The sequence below is a fragment of the Myxine glutinosa genome, chromosome 5 (genome assembly GCF_964187855.1).
Source record: "Myxine glutinosa chromosome 5, kmMyxGlut1.1, whole genome shotgun sequence".
Taxonomy (NCBI): domain Eukaryota; kingdom Metazoa; phylum Chordata; class Myxini; order Myxiniformes; family Myxinidae; genus Myxine; species Myxine glutinosa.
In genome coordinates, this window is record NC_136265.1 from 100,889,721 (window position 1) to 100,911,016 (window position 21,296).

At 40.1% G+C, this 21,296-nt stretch overlaps 2 protein-coding genes across 11 annotated transcripts in view; both read left to right on the forward strand.

Moving 5' to 3' along the window:
* Window positions 1-7,384, forward strand: part of LOC137417727 (uncharacterized) — a 191,614-nt gene extending 184,230 nt beyond the window's left edge. Inside the window, 1 exon segment of the mRNA XM_078777393.1 lies at window positions 7,123-7,384. Within this exon segment, the coding sequence (XP_078633519.1) occupies window positions 7,123-7,384 (262 nt within the window).
* LOC137417722 (uncharacterized) overlaps window positions 1-21,296 on the forward strand; it is a 502,198-nt gene that overhangs the window by 355,607 nt on the left and 125,295 nt on the right. For 2 of the 10 annotated variants that reach the window (XM_078778425.1, XM_078778430.1), the window contains exon 1: window positions 14-207. The exons of 1 other annotated variant lie outside the window; for it this stretch is intronic. The gene's annotated coding sequence lies outside the window, so the exon portion shown is untranslated. Of the gene's footprint in view, window positions 1-13; window positions 208-5,367; window positions 5,433-18,170; window positions 18,439-21,296 lie in introns of those variants that run through there. 7 more of the 10 variants (XM_078778424.1, XM_078778429.1, XM_078778423.1 and 4 more) reach the window with 7 other exon arrangements.

Below are 21,296 nucleotides of genomic sequence, written 5' to 3' on the forward strand. Positions count from 1 at the left end.
GGTTTTTCAGCAATGGATATTTTTGTATGGAATGATTTTTAAGCTGGAAAAACAATACACAGCAGCGGAGGTGAGATATCGTTCGAGAGAAATAATGTCAATTGTTTATGGAGGAAGAAGAAGAAGAGTCGAGTTGGATCAGGCGTGGACCCGGTTTTGGGGCCCGCGCAGTGAAAGAAACATTTTACAAAGCGAGTTGTGAGTGAGGTAAGTGTTGTGGAGATTTCGGGTTTTGAACATATTCGTGAGGAGAACTAAAGCTCGTGGTGCAGATGATGAGATGTTTGTTAAATATATTTACAATAACGAAGGTTCATGCTTTGACCATTGGGGAATGCTGAAAGACGTTGCTACGCGATGACGTCATCAATGAAAGCCCTTCCTCCACTCCCCTTCCCCACCCGTGTGTGTTTGTTTGATTGTGAGTAGAATAATTATATCAAAAATTTGTGGACGGATTCGCACAAACCTTTGTGGACAGGTTGAGTGTGTGACGCGGACGAACTGATTCGAATTTGGTGACGATCTGGAAACTTGAACATGACAATTATTTAATACTAGCGGGGTCACCCGTGGGAATCCCACGGGCATGGACGTGTGTGACATTTCGACATATTGAGTTAGATGCTGCGCCTGCACATTCAGTTATATAAAATGGTTACTGGCAATTGATCACATCCACAAATGATGTAATCCACACAATTTATGTACTTTACATAACGTTAATAGGAATACATGCCCGTGTAGATGGGAAATACAGTTTGTTTGAAATAAATCACAAATATCAGAAGAAAGTTTTTTAAATTTAGAACTATTCTCAGAGTTAAACATCACCGTAATATTATGCGGTTGCTTCAACGTTTTCGGTGAATTATATGTCATTCCCATCTACACGGGCATGTATTCCTATTAACGTTATGTAAAGTACATAAATTGTGTGGATTACATCATTTGTGGATGTGATCAATTGCCAGTAACCATCTTATATAACTGAATGTGCAGGCGCAGCATGTAACTCAATATGTCGAAATGTCACACACATCCATGCCCGTGGGATTCCCGCATGGATGTGTATGGCGAATTTTAAATATATGTCGACTGTTATTTTAGGCGGTGTATTTTCGTTTATCATCATGGCGCGATTTAAAAAAATATATCTCTGCATTTTCCTCTCCAATACCTCCTCACACTTTACACACACACCGGCCCATGTTTACATATACACACACACACACATATACACCCACACACATATACACATACACACACACACGTACATCGACACACATGCACACACACACACACACACACACACACACACACACACACACACACACACACACACACGTACAGACACATATACACATATGCACATATGCAAATATGTATACACATATGTATCCACATATACACATATATACACATATATACATCTCCACACACACACACACACACACACACACACACACACACACACACACACACACACACACACACACACACACACACAAACAGACACACACACACACACACGTACAGACACATATACACACAAACACACACACACAGACATGTATATACACATACAACAACAACATGCATTTTAAGGCCATTTTCCCTGCTAGAGCGGGGGTTAGCCTACATACACATACACACACATATATACACACACACACATATTCACGCGCACGCACACACACACACACACACACACGTACACACGTACACACACGTACACATGTCCCACATGTATATATCCCACATCCCACATGTATATACATGTTTAAAGTGTACGTGCCCTTCCCCCCTCCCCCGCCCGGCAACGCTGGGTACTTCTGCTGGTAACGAATAAAATAAAAACGAAGAAATAGGTGGAATTGGCTGAAATTCGCTCGGTGAATTCACGCGGTGTATTCGGTTCGGCTCGGTTCACTCGGTTTAAAGAAAAAGCGATAATGTCGACATGTTGCTGTCTGTGTCATGTTGGGCGGTGTATGATACTCGTTGGCTGTTGGGCGGTGTATGATACTTGTTGGCTGTTGGGCGGTGTTGTGCGGTGATATGGTGTATTTTAAAAAATATATCTCTGCATTTTCCCGCGTTGGTGACACCGAGTCGTTCTTCATCGATCGTCTCATTCATTTTGGAAATGGAAGTTTCCACGCAACGCATGAATTGTCACGATCCTCAAGAGGAATTTGTCTCGTAATCATCAAATGATAAATGGCAAGTAAATTATATTGTGGAAAATTAAAGATTTCAAATAAACCTATTTAAAGTGTATGCGCACATAACTAATAAAAAAAACGAAGAAATATCTCTCGGTAATTTCCTGAAACATATTTTACTTCCGGCTAATATGTTGAATGAAATAAAAACGAAGAAATATATGTCGGCATCATTGTTGACGTTTTTGTGACGACTATCATCAAACGAAATAGTAATATATCATAACGGAAAAGCAAAAGCGAATTTTTAATATATATCGACACATTGCCGGCGGTGTCATGTTGGGCGGTGTATGATACACCATGACGCGATTTAAAAAAATATATCTCTGCATTTTCCCGCGTGTGTGGATTGTTCTCAATTATTGCTGACACCGAGTCTAAAAGTAAAACCATCGATAAAAATGAAATCATATGGTGAGTTAGATTGGAGATAAAGGCGTGAGAGAGACTCAATGGCCTTGAAGTTACAGGCCTTTGAGAATTCATTTCGTTCTATAAACGGCAACTTTCATCGGATTTTCTTCCCGTTTTTTTTCAACCGAGTCTAAAACTATGTTAGCGACTGTGAAAAATGAAATGATTTATCGAATTTGATTTGAAATAAAACTGGGGGAGAGCAAGACACCACGGGCCTACAAAACAGGACTCAAAGCTATGCGAGTTAATAAAATGGTGGATATTTGTTTATAGCCACTCCCAGAATGGGTGGAGCTATGGGTGGAGCTACTCTGCAAACCGAGTAAGCCACACCCCGGACAGACACCCAACAGATAGACAGACAGACAGACAGAATCATCTACGGCTATTATAATATAGACTAGCAGAAGTACCCGGCATTGCCGGGCGTGGGAGGGGAGAGGGAAGGGGAGGGGGGGGAAGGGGAGGGAAGGGGAGGGGAACGGGGGGGAGGGGAGAAGAGGAGGGGGGGGAGGGGAGAAGAGGAGGGGGGGAAGGGGAGGGGAACGGGGGGGGGGGAGGGGAGAAGAGGGAGGGGAAGAGGAGGGGGAAGGGAAGGGGAGGGCCAGTCAACAATGACGTTGCAGTTATCATGGTCGGAGAGCAGCACAACAATCGCGACATCGTCCTGCATCTTCGAAAGAGCACGAAGCGGATTTTGGAGACACCGATCCTGTGACCGACGCCCTCCAGTACCGGCGTTGCCGGGCGGGGGAAGGGAGACCCGCACATTCCCAACCCGTACATTCGCCCTCTCGACTCAAGCTCGTATTCGACTCGTATACGAAATCGAAAGGGGAAAGGGGAAATCCTTCGTATTCAAATTCGTAAACACGAAATATGAATTAAAATTTAATTCATATCGCACAAAATCGACACAAAACACGATCGCGTAAAGGTGAAAAATCGCTTTTCGCCCTGAATTACGTGCAAACGTGACGTGTGACGGGATGGAACATCACGTGATCGCTCTGAGCGAATCGGCGAGCTGCTCGCACTGGCTGAGATTAGCGGGTACTTCGCTGAAATGCGCTGAGGTAAATATGAATAAAAAATATGTATCTCGTCAAATATGGTCTCGGCCATGTTCGTCCCAGGCTCAATGGCCATGTCTATGCCAAATATCAAGCACGTGAGCCTCTCCGTTTCGGAGTCTATCGGTAACATTACACACACACACACACACACACACACACACACACACACACACACACACACACACACAAACTGTGTTTTATATATATAGATTTAAATTTAAACATAATTATGTATTATTATTTAATATATTTAGACATGAGTACCAGATTATTTAATCTGGTACTGGAAACATGAGAATTATTTTTAATACTAGCCGAAACCCGTGGAACATCCACGGAAGGGCGGATGTGGTGTATGGATAGAGTGTACCATTATGGATGGCATAGGGGAGCGCTCATGGGATCTTCTTCTTCCGTTAAACTCCAATTTTTTCTCTTTAAGTTAAGTCCAATCAGTCCTCTCTGCTCGAAGTGCTCAGGCCATGCCTTCCCGCTCTCATACTTTTATTTCCGTTCGGTGTAGAAAGGGATTGACATATCGTTCGTCTGTTTTCAGCTCGTTATCTTTAAGCTTCCTTACGTCTCGCCACCTGCTACACCTCTCTGAGTTACGAGGATTTATGCAACGCACCCCGAGTATCGCAACGTCACTCCATTTAACTTTATTAAAATGACGATAAAGACGTTTCCTTATATATCCTAATTTAAAATGTTCAAGGGAATAAAAAGACCATTTGGTTCACACCACCCATGTTCACACCACTCGACTGTCCAATCAGCGGACGGCTCGCTTCGCCTTCGCCCAGCAGACGCCAATACGATGGCGTCGTAAGATGGCGTCGTATCGGCAGTTAATCGGATGCTTTTTGGCCCCAACGTCGGCGAATTCAGATTTTTCGAGTATGGCTGTACGTCATAAACAAAGAGCGTGGTTCGTAGATCGTAAATCCATGAGTGCCGTGGGCATCGGGTCACTGGGTGCGGCATAAAAGGGATAACAAAGTCGAGTCCTTACGGTATTATTATATAGATTTTTCTAAGTGCTTCATCATTGAGAGATTTGGCCAAAACGGTATATAGCTTGATATTTCAATTTTCATAGAGTTGTGGACTAGGCCGAGCAGTGGGTTACAAAACGTAAACTGTTCAGCCTGGCGGGTCCATGCTCCCTACTTGATGTTTTTCTTGTTTTACATCCTTTGACCTCGGAACCGGAAATTTCGGCAGAATATTGAGCAAGTTCTTTGGCAAAAACTGTATTTTTTGTTTTTTGATTAATCAATTAATTTATTAGTTACTTAATTATCATCGATTAATTAAGCACCACTTTATTTCCTTTCTCATCTGAGCATTACCTCAGGCACCTTTTGAGATAGGAAGCTGATACTTGGACATGTCAATGACCAAGTGATTTGGCTGGAAATGGTATTTTTGTTTTATTGATTATTCAATTGATAGATTAATTGTTTAATTATTCGATATATTACTTCATTTTTTGAAATTATAGATTTGGATGAAACTGTGGTGGTTTAAGTATTATATTAGTCAATTGATAAATAATTTCATTATTTTACCATTATTATTTATTTATTTTCATTATTAATGATGTATTTATTTTCTTTCTTATCCGCACAATACCTCAGGCACCTTTTTAGCAAGGAAGCTGATATTCAGACATGACGGTGACCAAGTGATTTGGCTGGAAATGGTATTTTTGATTTATTGATTATTCAATTGATCGATTAATTTAATTATTTTCTTCAATCCCACTCCACCCTTCAATCCCACTCTCTTCAATCCCACTCCACCCTCCAGGTCTTAAAAACAGCTGTTCACCACCATCTCTTATCCTCCCCCAACCCCCATCCAAAAACCTTGATCTTTTCTACCCCCGCTAATTTCGGTCCCCTTGTGTTTTATACCTCTCTCCCCCCCCTCCCCCCCCCTCCCCCCCTCCCCCTTCCCACGCCTCCTGCCCCCAAGCCCTCTCCCTCCCACACTTCTCCCTGCTCTCAAATGTTGTGGTTGTGTGCTTCCCCTTCTCTCCCCATCTTGTCTTCCGCTCCCTCTTTTTGTATATTTTGTTTGGCTGGTTGATTTGTTTGTGAAATAAATGTTAGCTCTTTCACGAGCCTCGATTCAGTATACAAAAAAAAAAAAAAAAAAAAATTTGTTTAATTAATCGATACATTACTTCATTTTTTTTAATTATAGATTCGGATGAAACTGTGGTGGTTTAAGTATAATATTAGCCAATTGATAAATAATTTAATTATTTTACCATTATTATTTATTTATTTTCATTATGAATGACTTATTTATTTTCTTTCTTATCCGCACAATATCTCAGGCACGTTTTTAGCAAGGAAGCTGACACTTGGACATGTCATTGACCATGTGATTTGGCTGGAAATGGTATTTTTGATTTATTGATTATTCAATTGATCGATTAATTGTTTAATTATTCGATACATTACTTCATTTTTTGAAATTATAGATTCGGATGAAACTGTGGTGTTTTAAGTATTAAATTAGCCAATTGATAAATAATTTAATTATTTTACCATTATTATTTATTTATTTTCATTATTAATGACTTATTTATTTTCTTTCTCATCCGCACAACATCTCGGGCACCTTTTTAGCAAGGAAGGTGATATTCAGACATGACGGTGACCAAGTGATTTGGCTATAAAGGATATTTTTGATTTATTGATTAATCAATGAATTGATTTATCATTTATTGATTAATCAATGAATTATATATATTTTCAATTAATGACATTTCATTAATTTTCAAAAACATACAGCTTCGGATGAAACACTGGTGGTTGAGGTATGCTATGAGCCAGTTGATGAAGAAATTATTTTACAATTGCTATTTATTGATTTTAATTACCCAATTAATCAATCAATTATTGCACACCTCTCCCTTACAATACCGTCTCTATGTGCTGCACTGCGGTATCGCCAGGCACCTAAGGCGCTCCTGCAATGCCGCGCTGGAGGATGTTATTTATTTGGCATTGGGGTGGTGTACATTGAATGTATCTGCGCTTGTAACAATAAATGTTAACGTGATAAACTAGATGGTATTCATAGAATACTTACCCTGCGCAGTCAACTTGTTGCGAACCAACTCTTCTGTTTTTAAACCTTTTTTTTTTTCTTTGATCCAATATGGCTGCCAGACCACGTGAGCATTGACATCATAAATTTATATTCTCTAAGGCTGGTTAAAAAATTTTTCCTGTTTATCATCGCCGCCCGCCCCATAAAAGTCGTCCGCCCCTAAAAAAAATTTTTTTTTATTTTTGCTCGCGAAGTCAGTAAAATCCGTTCCCGCTCAGTGCAACAGGTTCGAATTTTGTAAGTGCTCGCGTACTGTCTGAGCCAAGTTACATGTGCTCGAACTTCGCCGATCTGCAGGAGACCAATGAGGCAAACGTCTTCAATAATGTCTACGCCAAAGCCAATCTCACGTGCAACGATGCGACAAAGCAGCCAAACTACACGGCTGGCTATGAAGATGTGTGCTATTTGTGTGGCTGTGTTGAGGAGCTGAGTACCACAGATGAGTCATATCCTATAACTACATGCAGTGCCTGCAGTAAGACGCGTACTGCCGAGAAGAGGCCCACTCGGAAGTTCAAGAAGTAGTTGGTATTCTGAAGGAGAAGCCAAATATCATAAGCAAACGGGAGAGCCTCACGTGATCATTATTGCTGTGGATTTCGAGTCAAAAATTAAACGAGCGCTCCACGACATGTAGTAGTAGCTGCTGATAGCTGGATACATCTATGAATGCTATAATAGCAGTAGCTGCTGATATATAGATACATCTATGAGTGCTATAATAGCAGTAGCTGCTGATAGATAGATACATCTATGAGTGCTATAATAGCAGTAGCTGCTGATAGATCGATGCATCTATGAGTGCTATAATAGCAGTACCTGCTGATAGATAGATACATCTATGAGTGCTATAATAGCAGTAGCTTCTGATAGATAGATACATCTGTGAGTGCTATAATAGCAGTAGCTTCTGATAGATAGATACATCTATGAGTGCTATAATAGCAGTAGCTTCTGATAGATAGATACATCTGTGAGTGCTATAATAGCAGTAGCTGCTGATAGATAGATACATCTATGAGTGCTATAATAGGAGTAGCTGCTGATAGATAGATACATCTATGAGTGCTATAATAGCAGTAGCTGCTGATAGATAGATACATCTATGAGTGTTATAATAGCAGTAGCTACTGATATATAGATACATCTATGAGTGCTATAATAGCAGTAGCTGCTGATAGATAGATACATCTATGAGTGCTATAATAGGAGTAGCTGCTGATAGATAGATACATCTATGAGTGCTATAATAGCAGTAGCTACTGATATATAGATACATCTATGAGTGCTATAATAGCAGTAGCTGCTGATATATAGATACATCTATGAGTGCTATAATAGCAGTAGCTGCTGATAGATAGATACGTCTATGAGTGCTATAATAGCAGTAGCTGCTGATATATAGATACATCTATGAGTGCTATAATAGCAGTAGCTGCTGATAGATAGATACATCAATGAGTGCTATAATAGCAGTAGCTGCTGATATACAGATACGTCTATGAGTGCTATAATAGCAGGAGCTGCTGATAGATAGATACATCTATGAGTGCTATATTAGCAGTAGCTGCTGATAGATAGATACATCTATGAGTGCTATATTAGCAGTAGCTGCTGATAGATAGATACATCTATGAGTGCTATAATAGCAGTACCTGCTGATAGATAGATACATCTATGAGTGCTATAATAGCAGTAGCTGCTGATAGATAGATACATCTATGAGTGCTATAATAGCAGTAGCTGCTGATAGCTGCATACATCTATGAGTGCTATAATAGCAGTACCTGCTGATAGATAGATACATCTATGAGTGCTATAATAGCAGTAGCTTCTGATAGATAGATACATCTGTGAGTGCTATAATAGCAGTAGCTTCTGATAGATAGATACATCTATGAGTGCTATAGTAGCAGTAGCTTCTGATAGATAGATACATCTGTGAGTGCTATAATAGCAGTAGCTTCTGATAGATAGATACATCTGTGAGTGCTATAATAGCAGTAGCTTCTGATAGATAGATACATCTATGAGTGCTATAATAGCAGTAGCTTCTGATAGATAGATACATCTGTGAGTGCTATAATAGCAGTAGCTGCTGATAGATAGATACATCTATGAGTGCTATAATAGGAGTAGCTGCTGATAGATAGATACATCTATGAGTGCTATAATAGCAGTAGCTGCTGATAGATAGATACATCTATGAGTGTTATAATAGCAGTAGCTACTGATATATAGATACATCTATGAGTGCTATAATAGCAGTAGCTGCTGATAGATAGATACATCTATGAGTGCTATAATAGGAGTAGCTGCTGATAGATAGATACATCTATGAGTGCTATAATAGCAGTAGCTACTGATATATAGATACATCTATGAGTGCTATAATAGCAGTAGCTGCTGATATATAGATACATCTATGAGTGCTATAATAGCAGTAGCTGCTGATAGATAGATACGTCTATGAGTGCTATAATAGCAGTAGCTGCTGATATATAGATACATCTATGAGTGCTATAATAGCAGTAGCTGCTGATAGATAGATACATCAATGAGTGCTATAATAGCAGTAGCTGCTGATATACAGATACGTCTATGAGTGCTATAATAGCAGGAGCTGCTGATAGATAGATACATCTATGAGTGCTATATTAGCAGTAGCTGCTGATAGATAGATACATCTATGAGTGCTATATTAGCAGTAGCTGCTGATAGATAGATACATCTATGAGTGCTATAATAGCAGTACCTGCTGATAGATAGATACATCTATGAGTGCTATAATAGCAGTAGCTGCTGATAGATAGATACATCTATGAGTGCTATAATAGCAGTAGCTGCTGATATATAGATACATCTATGAGTGCTATAATAGCAGTAGCTGCTGATATATAGATACATCTATGAGTGCTATATTAGCAGTAGCTGCTGATAGATAGATACATCTATGAGTGCTATATTAGCAGTAGCTGCTGATAGATAGATACATCTATGAGTGCTATAATAGCAGTACCTGCTGATAGATAGATACATCTATGAGTGCTATAATAGCAGTAGCTGCTGATAGATAGATACATCTATGAGTGCTGTAGTAGCAGTAGCTGCTGATATATAGATACATCTATGAGTGCTATATTAGCAGTAGCTGCTGATAGACAGATACATCTATGAGTGCTATAATAGCAGTAGCTGCTGATAGATAGATACATCTATGAGTGCTGTAGTAGCAGTAGCTGCTGATATATAGATACATCCATGAGTGCTATAATAGCAGTAGCTGCTGATAGATAGATACATCTATGAGTGCTATAATAGCAGTAGCTGCTGATAGATAGATACATCTATGAGTGCTATAATAGCAGTAGCTGCTGATATATAGATACATCTATGAGTGCTATAATAGCAGTAGCTGCTGATATATAGATACATCTATGAGTGCTATAATAGCAGTAGCTGCTGATATATAGATACATCCATGAGTGCTATAATAGCAGTAGCTGCTGATATATAGATACATCTATGAGTGCTATAATAGCAGTAGCTGCTGATATATAGATACATCTATGAGTGCTATAATAGCAGTAGCTACTGATAGATAGATACATCCATGAGTGCTATAATAGCAGTAGCTGCTGATATACAGATACATCTATGAGTGCTATAATAGCAGTAGCTGCTGATAGATAGATACATCTATGAGTGCTATAATAGCAGTAGCTGCTGATAGATAGATACGTCTATGAGTGCTATAATAGCAGTAGCTGCTGATATATAGATACATCCATGAGTGCTATAATAGCAGTAGCTGCTGATATATAGATACATCTATGAGTGCTATAATAGCAGTAGCTGCTGATATATAGATACATCCATGAGTGCTATAATAGCAGTAGCTGCTGATATATAGATACATCTATGAGTGCTATAATAGCAGTAGCTGCTGATATATAGATACATCTATGAGTGCTATAATAGCAGTAGCTGCTGATATATAGATACATCTATGAGTGCTATAATAGCAGTAGCTGCTGAGAGATGGATACATCTATGAGTGCTATAATAGCAGTAGCTGCTGATATATAGATACATCTATGAGTGCTATAATAGCAGTAGCTGCTGAGAGATAGATACATCTATGAGTGCTATAATAGCAGTAGCTGCTGATAGATAGATACATCTATGAGTGCTATAATGGCAGTAGCTGCTGATAGATAGATACATCTATGAGTGCTATAATAGCAGTAGCTGCTGATATATAGATACATCCATGAGTGCTATAATAGCAGTAGCTGCTGATATATAGATATATCTATGAGTGCTGTAATAGCAGTAGCTGCTGATATATAGATACATCTATGAGTGCTGTAATACCAGTAGCTGCTGATATATAGATACATCTATGAGTGCTATAATAGCAGTAGCTGCTGATAGATAGATACATCTATGAGTGCTATAATAGCAGTAGCTGCTGATAGATAGATACATCTATGAGTGCTGCAATAGCAGTAGCTGCTGATATATAGATACATCTATGAGTGCTGCAATAGCAGTAGCTGCTGATATATAGATACATCTATGAGTGCTATAATAGCAGCAGCTGCTGATAGCTGGATACATCTATGAGTGCTATAATAGCAGTAGCTGCTGATAGATAGATACATCTATGAGTGCTATAATAGCAGTAGCTGCTGATAGCTGGATACATCTATGAGTGCTATAATAGCAGTAGCTGCTGATAGATAGATACATCTATGAGTGCTATAATAGCAGTAGCTGCTGATAGATAGATACATCTTTGAGTCCTATAATAGCAGTAGCTGCTGATAGCTGGATACATCTATGAGTGCTATAATAGCAGTAGCTGCTGATAGATAGATACATCCATGAGTGCTATAATAGCAGTAGCTGCTGATAGATAGATACATCTATGAGTGCTATAATGGCAGTAGCTGCTGATAGATTGATACATCTATGAGTGCTATAATGGCAGTAGCTGCTGATACATAGATACATCTATGAGTGATATAATAGCAGTAGCTGCTGATGGATAGATACATCTATGAGTGCTATAATAGCAGTAGCTGCTGATATATAGATACATCTATGAGTGCTATAATAGCAGTAGCTGCTGATAGATAGATACATCTATGAGTGCTATAATAGCAGTAGCTGCTGATAGATAGATACATCTATGAGTGCTATAATAGCAGTAGCTGCTGATATATAGATACATCTATGAGTGATATAATAGCAGTAGCTGCTGATAGATAGATACATCTATGAGTGCTATAATAGCAGTAGCTGCTGATAGATAGATACATCTATGAGTGCTATAATAGCAGTAGCTGCTGATATATAGATATATCTATGAGTGCTATAATAGCAGTAGCTGCTGATATATAGATACATCTATGAGTGCTATAATAGCAGTAGCTGCTGATATATAGATACATCTATGAGTGCTATAATGGCAGTAGCTGCTGATACATAGATACATCTCTATGAGTGCTATAATAGCAGTAGCTACTGATATATAGATACATCTATGAGTGCTATAATAGCAGTAGCTGCTGATATATACATACATCTATGAGTGCTGTAATAGCAGTAGCTGCTGATATATAGATACATCTATGAGTACTATAATAGCAGTAGCTGCTGATAGATAGATACATCTATGAGTGCTATAATAGCAGTAGCTGCTGATATACAGATACGTCTATGAGTGCTATAATAGCAGGAGCTGCTGATAGATAGATACATCTATGAGTGCTACATTAGCAGTCGCTGCTGATAGATAGATAGATACATCTATGAGTGCTATATTAGCAGTAGCTGCTGATAGATAGATACATCTATGAGTGCTATAAAAGCAGTACCTGCTGATAGATAGATACATCTATGAGTGCTATAATAGCAGTAGCTGCTGATAGATAGATACATCTATGAGTGCTATAATAGCAGTAGCTGCTGATATATAGATACATCTATGAGTGCTATCATAGCAGTAGCTGCTGATATACAGATACATCTATGAGTGCTATAATAGCAGTAGCTGCTGATAGATAGATACATCTATGAGTGCTATAGTAGCAGTAGCTGCTGATAGATAGATACATCCATGAGTGCTATAATAGCAGTAGCTGCTGATAGATAGATACATCTATGAGTGCTATAATAGCAGTAGCTGCTGATAGATAGATACATCTATGAGTGCTATAGTAGCAGTAGCTGCTGATAGATAGATACATCTATGAGTGCTATAATAGCAGTAGCTGCTGATAGATAGATACATCTATGAGTGCTATAATAGCAGTACCTGCTGATAGATAGATACATCTATGAGTGCTATAGTAGCAGTAGCTGCTGATAGATAGATACATCTATGAGTGCTATAATAGCAGTAGCTGCTGATATATAGATACATCTATGAGTGCTATAGTAGCAGTAGCTGCTGATAGATAGATACATCTATGAGTGCTATAGTAGCAGTAGCTGCTGATAGATAGATACATCTATGAGTGCTATAATAGCAGTAGCTGCTGATAGATAGATACATCTATGAGTGCTATAGTAGCAGTAGCTGCTGATAGATAGATACATCTATGAGTGCTATAATAGCAGTAGCTGCTGATAGATAGATACATCTATGAGTGCTATAATAGCAGTAGCTACTGATAGATAGATACATCTATGAGTGCTATAATAGCAGTAGCTGCTGATATATAGATACATCTATGAGTGCTATAATAGCAGTAGCTGCTGATAGATAGATACATCTATGAGTGCTATAATAGCAGTAGCTGCTGATATATAGATACATCCATGAGTGCTATAATAGCAGTAGCTGCTGATATATAGATACATCTATGAGTGCTATAATAGCAGTAGCTGCTGATAGATAGATACATCTATGAGTGCTATAATAGCAGTAGCTGCTGATAGATAGATACATCTATGAGTGTTATAATAGCAGTAGCTGCTGATATATAGATACACCCATGAGTGCTATAATAGCAGTAGCTGCTGATATATAGATACATCTATGAGTGCTATAATAGCAGTAGCTGCTGATATATAGATACATCCATGAGTGCTATAATAGCAGTAGCTGCTGATATATAGATACATCTATGAGTGCTATAATAGCAGTAGCTGCTGAGAGATAGATACATCTATGAGTGCTATAATAGCAGTAGCTGCTGATATATAGATACATCTATGAGTGCTATAATAGCAGTAGCTGCTGAGAGATAGATACATCTATGAGTGCTATAATAGCAGTAGCTGCTGATAGATAGATACATCTATGAGTGCTATAATGGCAGTAGCTGCTGATAGATAGATACATCTATGAGTGCTATAATAGCAGTAGCTGCTGATATATAGATACATCCATGAGTGCTATAATAGCAGTAGCTGCTGATATATAGATACATCTATGAGTGCTATAATAGCAGTAGCTGCTGATAGATAGATACATCTATGAGTGCTATAATAGCAGTAGCTGCTGATAGATAGATACATCTATGAGTGCTATAATAGCAGTAGCTGCTGATAGATAGATACATCTATGAGTGCTGTAATAGCAGTAGCCTCTGATATAGAGATACATCTATGAGTGCTGTAATAGCAGTAGCTGCTGATATATAGATACATCTATGAGTGCTATAATAGCAGTAGCTGCTGATAGATAGATACATCTATGAGTGCTGCAATAGCAGTAGCTGCTGATATATAGATACATCTATGAGTGCTATAATAGCAGTAGCTGCTGATATATAGATTCATATATGAGTGCTATAATAGCAGTAGCTGCTGATAGATAGATACATCTATGAGTGCTGCAATAGCAGTAGCTGCTGATATATAGATTCATATATGAGTGCTATAATAGCAGTAGCTGCTGATGTAGAGAGACATCTATGAGTGCTATAATAGCAGTAGCTGCTGATAGATACATCTATGAGTGCTATAATAGCAGTAGCTGCTGATAGATAGATACATCTATGAGTGCTATAATAGCAGTAGCTTCTGATAGATAGATACATCTGTGAGTGCTATAATAGCAGTAGCTGGAGATAGATAGATACATCTATGAGTGCTATAATAGCAGTAGCTGCTGATAGATAGATACATCTATGAGTGCTATAATAGCAGTAGCTGCTGATATATAGATACATCTATGAGTGCTATAATAGCAGTAGCTGATGATAGATAGATACATCTATGAGTGCTATAATAGCAGTAGCTGCTGATGTATAGATACATCTTTGAGTGCTATAATAGCAGTAGCTGCTGATAGATAGATACATCTATGAGTGCTATAATAGCAGTACCTGCTGATAGATAGATACATCTATGAGTGCTATAATAGCAGTAGCTTCTGATAGATAGATACATCTGTGAGTGCTATAATAGCAGTAGCTGCTGATAGATAGATACATCTATGAGTGCTATAATAGCAGTAGCTGCTGATAGATAGATACATCTATGAGTGCTATAATAGCAGTAGCTGATGATAGATAGATACATCTATGAGTGCTATAATAGCAGTATCTGCTGATGTATAGATACATCTTTGAGTGCTATAATAGCAGTAGCTGCTGATAGATAGATACATCTATGAGTGCTATAATAGCAGTAGCTGCTGATATATAGATACATCTATGAGTGCTATAATAGCAGTAGCTGCTGATATATAGATACATCTATGAGTGCTATAATAGCAGTAGCTGCTGATAGATAGATGTATAAATGCGAACCAGACATCCTTTTGATGTGGTCAATGTCCTCTTCCATGTCTACCAAACTGCTCAATATGCATGTACCGGTACCATGAAGTGATATTTCGTGGCGAGGAATTCCAGTCAAATATGTATGAATGCTATGGCAATAGCTGCTGATAGATACATGTTTGGCAACCGGACATTATTCTTAAAAGCCGAAGTTTTGGTCTACCATTGTTATATGTATCAGCAAATATTAAAAGTAAACAGAACTCAATGTGACATAGGTTTCTTTATTTTCTTTATTTGAATCGTATCAGTGCGTACTTACGAAGGTTTACTCGTTTAGAAATCATAACATGATTCATCATTCATGTCCGATCAAGTATATTTAAGAAAAAAACATATTGTGCGTTGAATAATCCATTAAAATTTCACTCTTAAAAAAAAAAAACCCTGCCGCCCTACCCACTTTTTTGAAAAAAAGTGATGATAAACAGGAAAAAAATTTTTGCCAGCCTAATATCATTGTTGCATAGATCACGTTCAATACATTTCAAACTGATCAGACTAAGCATTTCATTTTGTGGAGTAATCCATCCCAATTCCTTTTGACAAAACCAGGGGTAACAAGATAAACACCGAGGTATTTCACACCTTCTTTTTCCCATGTCTAATTCATCGGAAGAATTGGAAGGCCAGAAGGTGTCGCACTGCCGACCCAAACTGCTCTGCATTTAGACCAATTCATTTGCGTTGTGCATGCTTGAGAGTAGACCCGTAGACACTCAAACAGCACAGCAATGTCATTGTTGCTCTGAACAGCAACACATACATCATCAGCAAAGGCTGAAATGATAACAGGCTTTTCTGATGGAGTCACTGAGAAGCCCATAAGAGAAGATCGTAAACGAATCAAAAGGGGCTCAATACAAGGAGTACAAGATTCCAGATAAGGGACAACAACAACACAACAACATGCATATTAAGGCCATTTTCCCTGCAAGAGCGGGGGTTAGCCTTGTGGTCCCCATGACAATCTTCTCCATTTTGCCCTATTTTCTGCATCTCTCCTTGTTAACCCCCTTGCCCGCATTTCTTCTTCCACCATCTTTAGCCAAGTCTTTCTCGGTCTTCCCCGTCCTCTACTTCCTTCTACATTCATTTCCATCACTCTTCTCAACCAGTCACTTTCATCCTTCCCCAACACATGACCAAACCATCTCAACCTGTTCCTCTTCACAGCATCAATCACAGGCTCTATTCCCATCATCTTTCGCAATTCATCATTTGTCTTCCTCTCTCTCAACGACACTCCGCACATCCACCGAACCATTCGCATTTCCACCCTTTCCAGCCTTCGTTGCTGCTCTACATTCATGACCCATGTCCTGCTCCCATAAATCATAACACTTCTCACACATGCAGCATACACCTTTCCCTTCAGCTTCAACGACACTCCCCTCCTCACCAGCATGCCACTCAGTTCCCGAAACTTCTTCCATGCACATCAACCGTTGCCGAGTCTGATCCACCTTCTCCATTCAGCATGTCTCCGAGGTAGCAAAATGTTTTCACACCTTCCAGCTTCACGCCGTCTCCAAGATCCAACTCAACATTTCCTCCATCTGCAGCTCCCTCTGTGCACACCTTACACTTGAATGTAGCTGCCACACTGGTTAATGACCCTCTCAGACCACTACATTTTTGATGAACCCACTCAGCGCACATTGTACATTGAATGGAGTTCACTCCGACACCCTTCCTGCACACAGCACATGGCCACTTCCCAGTTCTTTCCACCTCACCACATGCTTTACCACTTGCCATCACCTTAGTCTTTCCCATATTCACCTTCAGACCTTTTGTCTCCATACATTCCTTCCACTTGTTCATCTTTTCCTTCAGTCCATCCATACTTTCCGCAATCATCACCAGATCATCTGCATACAACAACTCCCACGGTAAACCCTCCTTTACGGTCTGAGCCAGCACTTCCATCACAGCTACAAATAGTAGTGGACTTAGTACCGACCCCTGATGCACTCCCACCTTCACCTCAAACTCACCACTGTTCCCGTCATTCGTCCTAACAGCTGTGCTCGCTCTTTTGTACATTGCCATCACAACTCTGATCAACCATTCCTCCACTTCTAACTTCCTCAATGCCCATGTCAATACTTCGCGTGGAACCCTATCGAATGCTTTCTCCAGATCAACAAAGCCAAGAAACAACTTCTTCCTCTTCTGCATGTACTTCTGCAACTGCCTCACAATAAAGAGCGCGTCTGTCGTTCCTCTTCCTGGCATAAATCCAAACTGCATTTCGTCGATCTTCACCTTCTTCCTTATCCTCCTCTCCAACACCCTTTCCAATACCTTCATTCCATTCTCCAATAACTTTATCGCTCGGTACGAGCCACACTCCAGAGGGTCACCTTTCCCCTTGTATAGAGGGACAAGGGTACTCAGTTCCCAATCCACTGGAATACGACCTTCTTTCACCACCAGATTACAGATCTCTGTCATTCTCTTCACACCCCAACTTCCTGTTGCCTTAAACATATCTCCCACAGAGAACAGCGCAGAGGCGGCGAATGATAAGAACATTGCGCGGGGGACTGCTTGGGACGATCGTGTGATACGAACTGCCGTTGGTTTTGAGAGCGTTCGGCACGCTATACGTATGCAGATTCCAGCCCCTCGCATATGTAAGGTCCGGTCGTGCGCCAACGATACGCGAAGCTGCCTGCCGTTCTTCGCCTGCAGACCCGGAGCCTGGACGGATCCCATCGCCTGGAACCATCTGCCTGGACCTTCCTCCCCTACCAGCCACCATTCCGTGTGAGTCTGTCTGTTTGTCCTGGGGTCGTGATAAGTTAAGACTGTTTAGATAAGCTTGCCCTATGTCCTTTTATTTCCTTCTTCTTTTGTATATTCTTCTTGCCTTTCGTTTCCTCTTTTAGTGTCGTAAATAAACCATATTTGTTCTTCCTTCACCCTTCTCATTCTTTGGTTCCTCTCATCCGGTCGCTTTCGTCTTTTCCCCATTGAGTACCTGTGGCACGATTCGAACCGCTCAGAATCGGGTTAGTTTTATTGCTAACGGCTCGAGCCTCGGATTGCTAAACCGCTCGGCAAAATCCCATCTTGTCAGTGGCTCGGGCAGAAGTAGCGCCCTGCTTTGCGGCGAGGTTGGCGAAGGTATCTGGGACCCCATTGACCAGTCACCCTGGCCGTCCGAGGAGTCACCTCAACCCCGCAAAGGAGCGCGATACCTTCTAGGACTCGGACGGCCAGTGTAATAGACGAGGAGATTAAACCCCCCTCCATAAGGGGAGCGCCGTAAACCGAGATCCGTAACAATTGGTAGATACAGATAAGGGATAACGTCGCCGAATTCCCCTCCCAATCCGCAAATGTGAACAGAGACCATTGACTTTGATGAAGTTAAAAATGTGATTATACAATAAAGATGCACAAGAAATATAAGATGCACCAAAACCAAATTGCTTTAAAATGTGAAACAAATACTCATGATTAACAGTCAAAAGCCTTTTCTCGATCAATAAAAAGAGACCATATGTTGTTGTTGAATTGCACACACACCCCACAGGTCTCGTACCAAAAAAAATTATTGCACATAGATCTGTGCATAACACAGTACGATTGATCCTGATGTATAACTGTGCTTACAACAGTATTTACATGGTTAGCAGGCGCTTTGGCAAAAATCTTGTTATCTGTACAGAGAAGAGAAATTGGGCGCCAGTTCTGTGTCAGTTGCAAATCGTTTTTTTAGGGCTAAGGCAAACAACTGCATTTCGACAAAGAAAGGGGTAACAATCCCTCATGGAGGCTGTATAAAAACACTGAATGCAAAGCAGGACCAAGCATGTACCAAAAAGTTTTATAAAATTCAGCTCGTAACCCATCAAAACCAGTCGCCTTGTTGGTCATTCAGCGCAGTTTTAAGTTCACCGAGAGTAATGTTCTCATCCAAGACTTGTCGCTGATGCTCATCTATCTGCAGTAAATTGGTCGTAATATTCTGCATTGCAGGCACATCATTGGGCTTAAAGGAAAACACATTCTCAAAGTAAGATCGAACAAAATTATCAATTTTTGTATAATCATTAAGAATATGCCCATCACGAGATCAACGAGTAAGCATTTGCCGGCTCGCCTTGGTCATCTTCCCAAACTTAAAGAAAACTTTACAACATGTCTGAGGACAGTAAACCATTGACTCTCAGCCTGACTAAGGTGCCGATACCATTTTATTTAATTAATTCCTAAAGCAGAGTTTGTTTTTCAAAGAGGAGTTGACACTAGTTAGGCAGTTAAGAGGAAGCATCGTTCATTTTGTCAGGAAAGCACCAAATTTGGCACAGATGTAGTATGGACCTATACAATTGTTTTCCTGAGGGGCGCCCAAAAATTCAGAAAATTCAAAAAATCCAAAAAAATGTCCTGGATGCCGTGAAAAAGGGGAGAAAACGGGTATTGATTCGAACTGTAGATTCTGATATTGTGGTCTTGGCAACAGCACACTACTTTACCTACCAGTCACACGGTGTGGAGGAACTCTGGATTGCCATTGGCACTGGTAAAAGCTACCGCTACCTTGCCATCCATAAAATTGCCACCGGCCTTGGCCGCAGGAAGTCCGAGTCTTTGCCATTATTTCATGCCTTCACTGGCTGCGACAGTGTCATTTTTTGCCCAAATTGGGAAAAAGACAGCCTGGAAGGCTTGGGAGGCATACCCCAGCATCACACAGACCTTTCATGCTCTCGCTTATAGGCCATCTGTGGACGCTATTACTATGGAACTACAGAGCATAGAAAGATATGTTGCCATCCTCTATGACCGCACTACCGAGATAAAGACAGTGAATGACATGCGCCGACACTTGTTCACAAAGAAGGCAAGAACAATTGATCACATTCCCCCAACAGCAGACGCCTTCGAACAACACCTAAAACGTGCATGTTTTCAGGCTGGACATGTATGGAGTCGGGCACTTGTGCCCTACCCAGAACTTCCATCACCAGCTGATTGGGGCTGGATGAAAACAGGGACTTCTTGGACACCAATTTGGACCACAATACCACTGATACAGGAGGCATGTTCAGAGCTTACAAGCTGCCATTGTAAGTCGGCCTGTAAAGGCAACTGTAAATGCTCCAGGGCAAATCTGCCCTGCACATCACTGTGTGACTGTGATGGACAGTGCTTATAGTACTACACGTCTGTGCGAGAGCCTCCACCTTTCAAGTGCCCACAATATTTTAAGTTAAAACTGCAACTGTGTGTAACTTTGATTAATTAATACCATTCCATTGTTATCAGAGACCAATAAAACAATGTGTATCACTTGGAATTGAAATTTTACCTAAAATACTATGAGAGATTGAAGGAAAATGGAAACACCATGGCGGCCATCTTGAAATTAAAGATGATGGATGCCAATCTTTGTGCAATTGATCCCATTGGATTCAGAGACCATGAAAACATGGGGTAAGACACTGGAACTGTGGTGTTATCGCTCATAGTATAGAAGTTATTGAGGGAAATAGGTCACAGAGGGCGGTCATGTTGAAATTCAATATGGCGGCCACCAGGGGTTCTGAATTTTTGGGTGCCCCTCAGGAAAACAATTGTATATGTCCATACTACATCTGTGCCAAATTTGGTGC